Source organism: Rhinolophus sinicus, chromosome 18 (assembly GCF_057876585.1).
Source record: "Rhinolophus sinicus isolate RSI-liver-muscle chromosome 18, RSI-T2T, whole genome shotgun sequence".
Taxonomy (NCBI): domain Eukaryota; kingdom Metazoa; phylum Chordata; class Mammalia; order Chiroptera; family Rhinolophidae; genus Rhinolophus; species Rhinolophus sinicus.
The window spans coordinates 777439-791474 of NC_142518.1; the positions used below are offsets into that span (position 1 = coordinate 777439).

The 14036-nt window shown below is 63.9% G+C and overlaps 1 protein-coding gene across 2 annotated transcripts; it reads left to right on the forward strand.

The window, feature by feature from the left end:
* The first annotated feature begins 1520 nt into the window (after positions 1-1520).
* Positions 1521-10903, forward strand: AKAP17A (A-kinase anchoring protein 17A). Of its 2 annotated transcripts, XM_074323434.2 has the most exons (6): positions 1523-1656; positions 2902-3001; positions 3291-4068; positions 4613-4761; positions 7754-7994; positions 9078-10903. In XM_074323434.2, exons 2-6 carry the CDS (start codon positions 2907-2909, stop codon positions 10011-10013), a joined length of 2199 nt encoding a protein of 732 aa, XP_074179535.1. In that variant the 5' UTR covers positions 1523-1656; positions 2902-2906; the 3' UTR covers positions 10014-10903. The 2 variants fall into 2 exon arrangements, with proteins under 2 accessions (XP_074179536.1, XP_074179535.1); XM_074323435.1 differs by lacking the exon at positions 2902-3001 and having other exon boundaries at positions 1521-1656.
* The last annotated feature ends 3133 nt before the right edge of the window (positions 10904-14036 follow it).

Here is a 14036-nt window from a genome sequence, read left to right on the forward strand (position 1 = left end):
CATCATGTGCCCAGTTCCATTCGATAGTCCACAAGAGTGGTTTATACAGCCATCCACTTACCACATTGGGACCACAGATTATGGCCGCAGGTAACCTGGAACTTTGTTTTTCTATTTCTGAGGTGCACCCAGAGGAGGGGTACCTTGCTAAAGACTGGAGCAGGAATCTCCTCAAACATTTCCCCAAGTACTGTAATCATCTCTTGGGCTTGCTGGTGACCAAGGACTGCGCGTCTCATTTCTTCATTTGCTTTGCAAATGTCTCTCGGAGAGCAGAGTGGAAATATCGCTTTCAAATTGAACAGTTCCCCAGGGAAACAAACACGCAAGCAGCCTCAGAGACGACCGTTGTAAAGAGAACACCAAACCTCTCTGTCTTCCCAAGAAGAACAAGAAGGTACATGAAGACAGTGGGAAGCCTGCCTGGGTTCAAAGACTGGGCCCCCTTCCTGGGGGAGCCTGCACCCTCCCTTTCCTCCTTGTCACGTGGAGATCACGGTCATACTTGCCTCTAGGGACGGTGTGTGGACAGGACAACATGACCCACACATAGCAGACACCCAGAAATTATCCAGGAACCCCTTCCTGTTTAAAACTCCGTTGGTAGTTGGGGTCCCTTCACTCCCCCTCGCCCCTCTGATGCTGATGGGTTGGAAAACTATGTTGAACAACGGAAGGTTCCCTCTTGTTTTCCGACCCTGGATTTTCAGGGTGGGGGCTTGGACACGGGTGGGGCAGCAGAAGCCCACGCCTTGTGCAGCATCTGCCATAGTACGGGAGCCTCATACATTGTAACGTGCAAATTTCTAAGTACATAATCATCTAAGCATATGCTTATGTAAAAAATACTGTATATGATGTATAGTTACGTGAAAATATATGTAAAATAGAGTTGCCTTTCAATCTCGTTATTAAAATAAATGTCATATAAAGTATGAAATATAAACCATTGAAAACATTAAAATATTATATATTTTATTGTATTATATATTTATTTGTGTTACATATTTACGTAAGAACGTAACATCCCCTGGAAGGAAGCGTCTAATCTAGACATCAATATACATAATAAAGTAATTAAGCTACTAATAAATGCTTGATGAGAGAAATGCATAATTTATCATTGAATTGTATAAGTATGTTAACCTGTGATGTGTAATTAATATGCATAGTAAATACAACAAATGAATGCTTGGTTCGACCATAATTTACAGGTAACTTATATTAGTAGCTTATGCATGATTATCACAATAATTTAGGCGCAAACACCAGGTACCGCTCCGGTTTATCAACAGCCCACGGTGGCCCCGGTGCGGCCTCGTCCTGGACCTGGGACCTGGGCACAGGTAGCGGCGTGGGGGCAGGGTGAGCTCGCGCACGCGCAGTGCACAGCAGGGTCGCCCCGCCCTCGCCCTGGGCCCCCGGAAGTCCCGCCCTGGGGGCGGGGCCAGGGCCCGGAGGAGAAACCGGCAGCCGCCGCGCGGCCGCTTCCGCGGGCCCGCACACCGGAAGCGGAAGTGCGTCACAGCGGCGGGCGGCGGCGGGCGCATCGGGGGGTCTCGGGGGGGAGGCTGTTCCTGCCAGGGTCGTCGGGGGACCGCGGCGAACTGGGGCCAGGGCGGCGGCGGCGGGGGACACAGGCGGAGTCCCGCGCCGGTGAGCACCGCCCGCACCCGCTGCCTCCGGGAGCCGGCCGGGGTCGGGGGCCGGGGTGGTGCGGGGCCGGGGCTGCGGGGTCCCGGGCCCGGGACACTGGGGGCCCGGGGACACTGGGGGGCCGGGGCACTGGGGGCCCGGGGACACTGGGGGAATCGGGGACTGGGGGATCCCGGGGCCCGGGGACACTCGGGGGCCGGGGACACTGGGGGGCCGGGGCACTGGGGGCCCGGGGACACTGGGGGAATCGGGGACTGGGGGATCCCGGGGCCCGGGGACACTCGGGGGCCGGGGACACTGGGGGGCCGGGGGCACTGGGGGGTTGGGGGAATCGGGGGCCGGGGGATCCCGGGGCCCAGGGACAGTGGGGGGCCGGGGACACTGGGGGGTTGGGGACATTGGGGGGCCGGGGGCACTGGGGCCCGGGGACACTGGGGGGCTGGGGACACTGAGGCCCGGGGACACTGGGGGGCTGGGGGATCCCAGGGGCGGGGGGTCCCGGCGGTCGGGGGGCCCTGGGTCTGAGGTGGGGGCAGTACCGGGGTGGCCTAGGAAGGCCTGGGGCCTGGGGGTTACCATGGAGACCGAGGGTTCCCGGGGAGTCTCCCTTTATGAGGGGCCGGTGCTAGGGGCCAGGACAACGGGGGTCTAATGAGGGCTGGAAATCCGGGGTACCAAGGGTAATGGGGGTGTACCTGGGGGACAGGGGGCAGTTGGGGGGACACAGCGAAGCCCCACAGGCAGCTGCGTGGGGTGGAGGTGCGGGGGCTGAACCCGGGGACTGGGGCGCCTGGGGTACCAGCGGCAGCCAGGCCCTCGGGGATGGGGGTGGGGCACAGGGGTAGCTAGGCCACCAGAGGGAGACCCTGCCGGGGGCAGTTCTGGGGTCTCTCTCGGTCTGGGGGCTCCGCCTGGGCCGCAGCCCCTCGTCCACCCAGGTGGCTCTTCCATCCAGTTCGGAGCCTCCTGGCTTGGGGCCTGTGGGGAAACCTCCCACCTGAGCTGCTGGGCAGTGGCCGGATGGGCCACCTGTGTTGTTTGGGTGCATGGTGTCGAGGTCGCGGCTGGAACCTGCGCTCCGGGAACGCGTGGGGACCAGCAGGGAAGACCAGGAGGGCAGTGAGGGGAGGGAGACGGTGCTGATGGCTCCCAGCCCCCAGCTGGGGAAGGACGGGCAGTTTTCACGTGAAGTTGGGCAGAGACAGGCTTGGAGTGTCTTCACCCTGAACCTTCCTGTTTGACCAGGGCAAATGCCAGGCCACCTGCTGCACAGTCTTCCCAGGTGCCTGAGCGGCCTCCTGCTCTGTGGTTTCGCCGCGGCCTGTCTGCAGCTCCGGGGAGTTAGGTGGGGTCTCGCGTGCCTCTTCCCACTGCACAGAGGGTGGGAGCCAGCCCGCTCGGCTCTGGCCCCGGGAGGGCTGCTTCTGGGTGCCGGGTGCAGGGCTCGTGGAAGCTTTTGTCCACTCAGTTGTTTTCCCCTTTGGCGTCACCTGATGGTTTCAGAACAGCCATGTCAGGTGATGAGGGAGGGCTTTCAGCCAGGGGAGCCCACGTGCCCCCGCGAGGCGCACAAGCAGCCTCGCGCACTGGCCGGCCCGGGCGCCCGCCCCTGACTGTGTGCGTCTGCGTTCCAGGCCCCAGGTCCCGGCTATGGCCGCGGCCACCATCGTGCACGACACGTCTGAGGCGGTGGAGCTGTGCCCCGCGTTCGGCCTGTACCTCAAGCCCATCACCAAGATGACCATCAGCGTGGCGCTGCCGCAGCTGAAGCAGCCGGGCAAGTCCATCTCCAACTGGGAGGTGATGGAGCGGCTGAAGGCCATGGTGCACAGCCACCAGTTCTCCACGCTGCGCATCACCAAGAGCACCATGGACTTCATCCGCTTCGAGGGCGAGGTGGAGAACAAGAGCCTGGTGAAGGCCTTCCTGGCCTGCCTGGACGGCAAGACCATCAAGCTCAGCGGCTTCTCCGACATCCTCCGGGTCCGCGCCGCCGAGTTCAAGATCGACTTCCCCACGCGGCACGACTGGGACTCCTTCTTCCGCGACGCCAAGGACATGAACGAGACGCTGCCGGGGGAGCGTCCGGACACCATCCACCTGGAGGGGCTGCCCTGCAAGTGGTTCGCCCCGCGGGACGCGGGCTCCGAGAAGCCCAGCGAGGACGTGCTGGTCAGGGTGTTCGAGAAGTTCGGGGACATCCGCAACGTGGACATCCCCATGCTGGACCCCTACCGGGAGGAGATGACGGGGCGCAACTTCCACACCTTCAGCTTCGGGGGGCACCTCAACTTCGAGGCCTACGTGCAGTACCGCGAGTACGCGGGCTTCATCCAAGCCATGAGCGCGCTGCGCGGCATGAAGCTCATGTACAAGGGCGAGGACGGCAAGGCCGTGGCCTGCAACATCAAGGTGGGCCTCCGCGGGCGGGGGCGTGGCGGGGGCGTGGCCTGCAACATCAAGGTGGGCCCCTCCGCGGGCGGGGGCGGGGGCGTGGCCTGCAACATCAAGGTGGGCCTGCGGGGCGGGGGCGTGGCCTGCAACATCAAGGTGGGCCCCTCCGCGGGCGGGGGCGGGGGCGTGGCCTGCAACATCAAGGTGGGCCTCCGCGGGCGGGGGCGTGGCGGGGGCGTGGCCTGCAGCATCAAGGTGGGCCCTCTGCGGGCGGGAGCGGGGTGCTTTAGCGCTGAGGGCCCTCACCAGGTTCCCGTGCGGCGACGAGGCCGCCAGCCTCCGAGAGAGCCGGGCCTCTGCCCATCAGCTGGCCACCCGGTGGCGGCGGTGGCGGTGGTGGCGGCGGTGGTGTTGGGGTCGGCCGGGGAAACGCTGGGGCCCTGGGGAGCGGGAGGGGCAACCGCCTTGTGAAAGGGGCGGCTTGGTTCTTGTCAGCACACGGCGAGGCACATGTCTGGGAGCGTGGCCACGTCATGCCGCCGTGCCCTGTGTCCTCCCGCAGGTGTCCTTTGATTCCACCAAACACCTGAGTGACGCGTCCATCAAGAAGCGGCAGCTGGAGAGGCAGAAGCTGCAGGAGCTGGAGCAGCAGAGGCGGGAGCAGAAGCGCCGGGAGAAGGAGGCGGAGGAGCGGCAGAGGGCCGAGGAGAGGTGCGCAGGGAGGCGGGGCCTTGCACGCGCGTGTGCATGTGTGTGCTTGTGGGATGTGTGTGTGCGTGCGTGTGCATGCAGTCTGCACGTGTGTGCGTGTCTGCACGTGTGAGTGTCTGCACGCAGCAGCCGCTGGAGACACAGCAGGGGTGTGTGTCCGGGTGCTAGCGGCCACTCCCAGGAACTCAGTCCCACCTGTGACATGGCCTGGGCTGGCCCTCCAGACCCGCATCTCTTGTCCCCCCCACCCCGCATCCTGCCGAAGCCACCACTGTGTCCTGGCCGCTGTCCTGTGTGGCATTTACGTTGGCATTACGTTAATATGAGGTAGAGAACGGACAATGTCAGCCAGGCTTTAGTAAGAAACGGTTCCCGGTAAAGACGCAGTAAAGTACTAGGCGTCTGCGGCCAAGTCTGGTCCTGCTTCTCCTCCTTCCGTCCTGTGTTTGTTTGGTCTGAGCCGAACGTAACCAACGGTGTGACCTAGATCGTGGGGGAAAAGGAGGACTTCTTCCCGTCAGTGCCACGCGTTGGGCATTCCTAGCATTTCGTGTGGGTGTCACAGGACCGTTTTCTGCTCTGATTTGCTGGCTGTCGAGGCTCTGGCTCGGTGGATTTGGCTGGTTTCGTTCCTGACCAGTCTTTTTGTCACTCCCTGTAGAGTCGAGTGTCCCCCACGGCTGGCGCCTGTGTTGTTTTCCACTCTTCCCCCAGAAGCGGACGCGTGTCTGCATTGAGCTGTTTGGATGTTTGCTGCCGAGCACGATGTTAGGTGTGGCAGGTGTGGACCGTGCTGCCCTGGGGGGCCGGTTGGTCTGCTGCCTGCCCGCCCGGGGAGGATGGTGTGGGTGTGGTGGCAGCCCTGGCAGCAGCGTCTGGGGCCTCTGTGTGGAGCAGGTGGCCTGGGGAGCGTGCAGCATGCTCACGCACAGCCAGAGGCCCGGATGTGCATGGCCTCACACGTCAGCACGCTTCCCTTGGCAGAAGCAGGGAAAGCGAGCAGGAGGCTCATGGGAGCCGCGACCTGCAGCGTGTAGACCAGCCCGGCCCTCGTCCACAACGGGCCGTCCCCGCCCTTCCAGGCGCCCACCGTGACCCGCGGACGCTGCTGTCATCCTGCAGAAAGGCCCCCTCAGCGCTTCACGCAGCAGCTGTGCGGGCTCCTTAACCTTGACAGCAGGAAAGAGCAGGCCAGGGAGTGGGCCGCATCCTGGCCCTGAGGACAGGCCACCATCTGTGGGCCACGTGACAGACTCCGTCCCGGGAGGCGTGGTGGGGGCACAGGGTCCCGTCCACACACTGGCACGTCTGCCATGCCATGGAACGCTGGGAAGGGCCGCCGTGAGGTGCTGACTGCGGGTCTGCCGGGGGCCTGGGTGCAGGCTGGGGAGCTCCTGGGGGCCTGGGTGCACGCTGGGGGGCTCCTGGGGGCCTGGGTGCAGGCTAGGGGGCTCCTGGTGGCCTGGGTGCAGGCTGGGGGGCTGCCGGGGGCCTGGGTGCAGGTGTCCCACTGCCCTTTCTCAGCCTGAGCCTGCAGGCCCGACCAGGCGCCCCTGTGTCTTCCCCCGCAGCTAGCGTGCTCGTGTGGGTGGTTGGGTCAGGACAGAGCGTGGCTGTAGCCGTCATGTCGTGGCCTTGCAGACGGCAGGCCTGGGCTTCGGCTGGTTCCCTGCAGAGCTGCTCACTTAGGGGCTCACGAGGCCGCCTGGGGCCTCTGCTCTTGAAGCGTGTGGGGCCCTGTGTGCTGGAACCCCTGGGACGGGCCGTCGGCACTCGGCCCCGCTCCCTTCCCGCACCTGGGGGGAGGGTGCACCCCCTGCTTCTTCCCCTGCCCCTCCCCCCCCATGTGCGGGTCATGTCCTTGCTTCTCTGGGTCTGTGTCACCGTGGACCTGCTGCCCTCAGGTCCCACTCCTCCCCCAACGTGAATCTCTGTGCTGCGTGGAGCTGCTTTGCCTTTGTCACTGCGTCTGTCGGTCATTTGGGTGATTTTAAAGCTGAACAGCCCAGGAGGGTGTGCTGTGTTAACAGGCCTCGTGCTTCTTCCAGACTTTTCCAGGGAGATGATTAGTTCTGGTCGCATTCGGATGCTCATTTTGGGAACCCTCCCCCGCTAATAGGAAACGGTGTTAGGAGCGAATTTGTTGGGGCTCGGGCGTGCTGTGCGTTCATTTTAAAGACGAGTCGCCACGTCCAGGGCGCCTGTGTTTAGTGACCTCGCAGGATTTCCGTGAGACAGTGTGTGCTCTTACGGACCCCTGATCAGGGCACACCCCAGAGCGAACCGTCCTTGGTTTGTTGTCCTTGTGGGTTTGCCTTTTCTGGAAGAGGATTGTACAGTACGTGGTCTTCTGTGTTTGATGTTACCCCTAGCGTGACGCTTCCGGAACCTTCTGTGGCCATGCACATTTGTGTGTCATGCTTCCTTTCGGCCCCGCGGTTGCCTCCGAGAGCCCCAGGGATGGGCCTTCCTCTCCACGGGAGCACGTCTGGCACTTACCTGCGTGTTAGAACTGAAGCCTCCGTGACCTCTGCTGTCCTGAGTCTGAGGCCCGGATGGCTGTGTGTGGAGCAGTGTGTCACGGCGCTTGTGCCCGCGGTGGCAGTGTCCCCCTGCGACGGGCCCCGCCCTCCCGCCCCTCTGGGTCGCTTCTCGCTGTTGGCCCTTGACCTGAGCTGCTGTCTGTGGTTCAGAGCTAACCATCGATGCCGTCAAACCCATCGGCCCCCTTTTCCGCGCCTCACGTTTGGGGCGCGCTTGGCAAGGCCGTCCCTCCCTCCAGAGACTAAAACACTCACCCTGTGCCCCTGCCGCTGCTCGAGTTTCTGGGCTCAATGGGAATTTATTTGTGGACAGAGTTCAAATGATTAATGGTGTGGATACCTCCCTGCCACCCGTCTTCCCCGCTTGCTTAGAAGCCACCTGTGCGAGGTACCGAGTGTTCCCCTGCCACCCTGTCTTTGCTAATGGAGCCTTCGTGTCTTTTGCACAGGAAACAGAAAGAGCTGGAAGAACAGGAGCGAGAGAGAAAGAGAGAGGAGAAGCTTCGCAGGAGGGAGCAGAAGCAGAGGGAGCGTGAGCTCCGCCGGAGCCAGAAGAAGCTCGAGAAGCTCCAGGCTGAGGAGCAGAAAAAGCTGCAGGAGAAGATCAGGCTGGAGGAACGCAAGCTGCTGCTGGCCCAGCGCAACCTGCAGTCCATCCGGCTCGTCGCGGAGCTGCTCAGCCGTGCCAAGGTACCGCCGGGGCACGGGGGCGCCGGGCCAGGCCAGGGGGCCGTTAGGGCGCTGGGCCCGGGACCGCGGGGGCACTGAGCCGGGCTGAGGCACCGCCGAGGGGCTGAGCCTGTCCTGCCCACGGGAGCTATGCCTCTGCTCTGAGACATGGGCCACGGTCACGGTCCCTGTTTGTCGGCTGGTGGTATCCACCACCGAAAGGAATCAGGCTTCCCAGGGAGGGTGATCTGTCAGCTGGTGTTGTGCAGGCTCTCTGCGTCATTCCGGATTTCAGGCTTAGGAAGCTGGTAGGACGGTCACTTAGTGTGACCTGTGGTCAGGCCTCCCCGGCACCAGCCCCACAGCCTTGGTGTGGCCAGGGCTGAGGGTCACTGTGTCCCTGGGAGACGGAGTGGCAGCGGTCGCTGAGGGTCACCCGGCCCCCTGTGGCTCTGCTCGCACCTGGGATGCCCTGGCTGGGCCTCCTCAGGTCACCGGGCCTTGTTCTGACCCCTGCAGGCCAGTGGCAGGGGGCGGTGGGAGGAGGGCTGAGCCTGGTCCCAGGGGAACCCAGGGTGCCCCCCAGAGCCTGGCCTGCTGCGGTCCCACTCTGCAGCTGTGCAGCTGACGGTCCTGGGCCGCTGCTATGTGGACGTTCCCTAGAGCCGCCTTGTGCCTCTTGGAGGCCCTGCTGGTCACTCCCGAGAGCTGGCCGCGGACAGACGTGCCGGGCCCTGCCTGAGCTCCGAGCCGCGTGCCCGTGCACGGTGGCGCCGGCCACCCCGTAACCTGTTGTCTAATTACAGTGTTGATAAGGCCCCGGGAAGGAGCATGGCAGGCGCGCCGAGACGTGCGGCAGCTCATTTCTTGTCTCATGGTGAATATTGAAGACACTGACCCAGGCTAGGCCCAGCACGCCCCGCGGCCGCCTGTGTCTGCGAGTCCTGGCAGCCGCGGGGGCGCCCAGGCCGCCCCTGAAATGCACGCCCCGGGCGGGCTGTGCCCAGTAGCTTTGCCGCGGGGTCCCCGCCGGGCGTGGCCAGGCCGCCCCTGAGCGTCGGGCGCGGAGGACGCCCTCTGAGCCGCGCGCCCTGTCTCCCGCAGGCCGTCCGAGTGCAGGAGCAGGAGCGGAAGGAGCAAGCGCGGCGCCTGCAGCAGCTGGAGGAGCGGCGCCGGCTGCAGGAGGCCGAGCTGCGGCGCGTGGAGGAGGAGAAGGCGCGCGCGCTGGGGCTGCAGCGGCGGGAGCGCGCGCTGCGCCAGCGGCTTCTGAGCATTCTGCTGAGCAGGACGGCCGACGGCCCCCGGGCGCGCGCCCCGCTGGCCGGCGCCCACGCCGACCTGCTGCAGCCGGTGCTGGACATCCTGCACACGGTGTCGGCCGGCGGCGGCGCCGTCGCGTCCTCGCTGCATGGCCTCGGGGGCCAGCCACCCCCCAGCGCCGCGAGGGACACCCCGCCGCGGCCGGACGGCGACCGCTCCCCCGGAGACGTGAACGGGAGCGTGGCCGAGGAGGGCCCGGGCGGGGACCGGCAGCCCGCGCGCCCCGTGGCCCTGGACGACGCCTCGCCAGAGAAAAGGTGCCCGGCCGTGCTTTCCTGCATCCCCGACAACAACCAGCAGCCCAAGGGCGTCCCCGCCGCCTGCGAGCAGAGCGCGCCCAGGAAGGAGGCCCGTTCCGAGCAAGACAAGTGCAACCGTGAGCCCAGCCGGAGCCGGGCCAGCGGGGACCACGGCGCCGAGCACCGACACAAGCGGGAGAGGAGCCGGCCGCGGCGGGCAGGCAGCCGGGAGGATGGGCGGCCGCGGAAGGACGGGCGGTCCCAGCAGAAGCGCGCGCAGCAGGAGGCCGGCGCCCCGCGGCGCAGCGCCAGCCCCGACCACACCCCTTCGCGCAGGTCCCACAGCAGAGAGCGTTCTGGCCGCAGGGACCGCAGCCGTGACCGCAGGGGTGGCTCAGGCAGGAAGCGCAGCCGCCACCGCCGCGGCGACAGGTCGCGCTCGGGGTCCCCCAGCCGGCGCCACAGCTCTTGGAACAGGTAATGCAGGCCGCGGCGTCCTGCTGCCGCCCAGAGAAGGTCGGACGAGCGTGCGGCCTCCTCCCACCGCCGCCGCCCCCGGAGCGAGCGTCCAAGGAGCCGCCGCATGGAGGAGGGCGGCGCGGTACGAGTCTGCTGTCATTGGCCGCTGGTAGCCTTGGGTCCAGTCTGCAGCCATCAGCCACTAGCTTTAGTTCCTCTTGAAACCTGTTGATCTGATAGCTTTAATATCGCCGCCAGTCCTCGCAATCAGGAGAAGCATCTGGAAGGACAGTCCTGGGGACAGCAGGGCACAGGGCAGAGCTCACTGCCCACGCTCCGTCGCGCCCACGCACCTGGGAGGCGCGCTGCACGGCCGGGGATGGCTGGTCCGAGCCGACCCGCAGCGCCTCCCACAGGGCGCGGGGAGCCAGCCTTGCTCTTGGTGTTTGGTTTTTCCCGTTTTTCTTCTTGTAATCTTCACTGATGAGAAGCTCACTTTGGGTGGAGATGCCCCAAGAGCAAGGGGGCAGTGGCACAGGAAAATGGAAACACCAACGTGCCGTCCTTTTAAGACGCCGGTTTGCGGGGGCGCTGTGACGCTCGTCAACGTCAGACATTCACTTTTTACACGTTTGAGTAATTAAAGCCGAGGAGAGGTTGGTCAAAAGCTTTGGTTTCTAGTCAAGGGTAGCGTGTGTGCTTTTTTTAAGAAGCTGTTTTGCTAAATTATTTTTACTTGGAACGTTTCCACCAGATTTAAGGCGGCAAAGTTGGTAAATTTTATAATGGTCGGCTTCTCCACATGAAGCACAGAAATCCTTAAAAAAAAATAGCTGTACTGTTTGCATTAGAAAAGGTGGTGTTGATTCCAGTTTGCATTTTTATGGTGAAATAAAATCCTTTTCCAGTGAACGAGTATTTTGCATACTTGGTCTGTTTCAATTTGCCTAGAAGGGCTGATTCGCAGCGATGGGTGGGTTCCACGGCGCTCGTGTCACGCGTCACCCCTGCAGGAGATGCGTGGCTCCTCAGAGAGGGGCCTGTCATTAGTTTAGCGAGAACCTCGAGTTTAGCCAATCCACTCAAGCAGTCGTTCAAAGCCTAGAGACACTTTTTCAAAACGAAATCAAGCAGAAGTGATTTTTACCCCACCGAGGGTCGAGGTAGTGGGTGGCTGGCCCTGCTGGGACCATAGACCACGCTGCTCCTTCTCGGTGAAAACGCGTATCTTCTCGGCCTGTGGACGGCCAGTTGCGCCTCTACCGCCCTGGCTTGCGGTACCGTCACCGCTGAGATGGGCACAGCAGACCCGCACTTTGCTTTCTCCCGGATGGCTCTCTGTCGCCTGCCCAGGTGTGGGTACAAGCTGTGCTCAGACGCCGGAAACGCCCCTCGAAAACCCAGTGCGGACACCCCGGGGTCCCGCGCCGCAGTGAGCCTGGGCCGGTCAGCGGCTCTGAGAACGCCCTGGGGTCGCACTGGGTACCCACCGCGCGGTGCTCGGTAAGACGGGGCTCCCTGAACCCTGGGAATCCTGAGGGAGCAAACGGGAGGAGAAGGCCGAGTGGTGGTGAGGGGCTGGGGGCCGTCTCTGAGGTCGGGGTGTCTGCGGTCAGCTGAGGTCTCTGACGTCAGGCCGTCTCTGAGGTCCAGGGGACACCTCTGGGAGGTCCCTGCGTCCCTGTCTGGATGGCGCACGCTAACACAGTGTTCCAGGCAGGGTTCTTTATAACGGGACTGAACGTGACGTGGGTCCAGGATCAGGAACCGGTCACAGTGGCCAGGAGGTGGCAGCAGGGCCCGGACCAGGTCACAGGGGTCAGACTTCACCTGCAACCTGGTGGGAAGCGGCAGGAGGGCGGGTGGCTGGGCCTGAAGCCAGAGGGGAGGAGGGCTTGTGGCCACAGTTGGTCTGCTGGGGGCCTGGGCGGGGCCACGGGCGGGGGCGGGGCCCGAGGGTGTGGCCTGCTGGGGACACGCCCCCAGAGCTGTAGAAAGGTGCCCTGCGGGAGCCCCAGGGCTCTGCATTGTGAGACGCCCTGTGTTGGTCTTTGCACACTCACCCCCAGGACCAATGCGCTGTAGACGGGCTGCAGTGGCAGCCCTTCTGTCTGCCCCTCCCCCACCCCCATCCTGCTGGCTCTACCTGCTGGCTCTGGGCCACTGAGAGGGCTGGTGGTGATGTCCCCAGCCAGAGACTGGCCGCCCCTTTTCTCCTTGCGGTCCCCTCAGTTTTTGCCTTTGTCCCCGTGACGCTCTGGGGTGAGGGGACCCGTTGAGGACGGTGGTGTCTTCCAGGCGAGCTGACGCCTGGGTCATTTCTATGCCCTCCTTGACCCTCGGTCGTTTTCCCGGTCCTGAGTTTGTTCAGTGCCAGTGGGGAGTCAGGGAGTCTGACGGCCCTGACGGCCTGTGGTCGGGGCTCCTAGACACGCACACAGGACCTCCCCGGTGTCAGGAAGAGGACAGCTGCGGGGTGGTGTTCGTGTCCGGCAGCAGACAGGGACAGCTGTATGTGGCTGTGCCATTGCAGTTACTTCTAGTCACCGCAGTGACACGGTGGGGTGTGGAGTGGGGTTCGGAGGACAGTGCCTGGATTTGTGCGGTTTCCCCACACGGCCAGGCTTTGGTGGTGGGAGTGGGAAGGGGGATGGGCGTGGGGACCAGCAGCCACGTGTCTCCTGGGGTCCCCTGCGTGTGGGCTCCTCTCTCTCTCTCTCTCTCTCTCTCTCTCTCTCTCTCTCTCTCTCTCTCTCTCTCTCTCTCTCGCTCTTTCTCTGTCTCTCTATGTCTCACTTACAGCATTTTGTCCTAAGCCACTTCCTAGGACACTGAACCATTATCTCATTGTGAGTCAGTACAAAAAACCACCCCAATGTATCTCAGTTGCCCCTGGCTGGCAGTCTGTGAGAGCAGAGCACTTCCTGTGAGATGACGGGAAGAAACGGAGCTGTGCTCCATGCCCTTGGAGTCAGGGTGGCGTCCTTACCACGTGCTGTGCTGCCGCTGTCCCTGAGCCTTCAGGTGGCTCCTTGGCGGGCCCCTGCCTGTTGCCAAGAAACTCCCCACACCGACTGTGGCCTGTGTCGCCAGCCCTGTCCAGCGTCCTCTGCGTTACTCCCCCGGATTTGGGGGTCCGCAGTGGCTGCCTGGCACCCCACTTCCTTTGGCTGTGCTCTTGGGGGGACTGGGCAGAGCTACTCTGCAGACCTGAGGGGAGGGGTCCCCAGGGGTATGGGCTGTGCCATGCAGCGGGTCGGGGACGCTGCCGCCTGTGTCCCTGGCACCTGAGGACCTGGCCTCCAGGGACGCTGGGAAGGCCCCATGCTGGGAAGTGGGGCGCCCCGGGAGGACAGGGTGCAGAGTGAGGTCGGGACATTGGTCCACCTGCACGGCCGCTCCACCCACCCGAGTCCGCAGCAGACGATGGCACACGCTGCTGCTTCCCCTGCAGCTTACATGCTGCCGATGAGGACCCTGGAGTCACATCATCCTCGGTGCCCTCACGTGCTCTGTGCCCTGGGCCTGCCTCACCTGCTCACCTGTGCCGCCCTCTGGCTGCACCCCCCAGCCCTCCCTGCACCCCCCAGCCCTCCCTGCCCCCGCCCTGCGGCCCCCGCCTGGTGTGGGCTCCATGGCTTCAGGCCAGCTTTCCACCTCCTTAGCCCACTGACCGCTCGGAGGGGGCCGGGCCTGTTTCTAAGCCCCCAGCTTCCGTGGGCTCACCCTCGTCACAGACCTGCCTGGGAAGGTACCTTGAGCCTCTTTCTCCTCCCACGTGTGGGCAAGAGATGGGCTGTGTCGTCCGCGTGACGGAAACGAGCCTCCAAGGAGCATGTGCTCACCGGCTCCGACCTGGGCAGTCACAGAGGGGCATGCACCCCAGGCCTCTGGGACCCACAAAACACAACCCCTCACGAGGGGCAGTGACCCCCACGCGAGCTCAGAGTCTTAACCGTCCTGTAACGCGTCCCCAGCTTTCTCTCCCCACCTCCACGTCCTCGCTCCCCGCCTGACTCTCAGGCACATAAAATCAGCCGCACAA

Coding starts and splice junctions, on each gene's coding strand:
- AKAP17A (XM_074323434.2), top strand. CDS start 2,907: ATGCCAGGCCACCTGCTGCACAGTCTTCCCAGGTGCCTGAGCGGCCTC. Junction 3,002..3,290: donor CTGCAGCTCCGGGGAGTTAG/GTGGGGTCTCGC, acceptor TCTGCGTTCCAG/GCCCCAGGTCCCGGCTATGG. Junction 7,995..9,077: donor AGCTGCTCAGCCGTGCCAAG/GTACCGCCGGGG, acceptor TGTCTCCCGCAG/GCCGTCCGAGTGCAGGAGCA.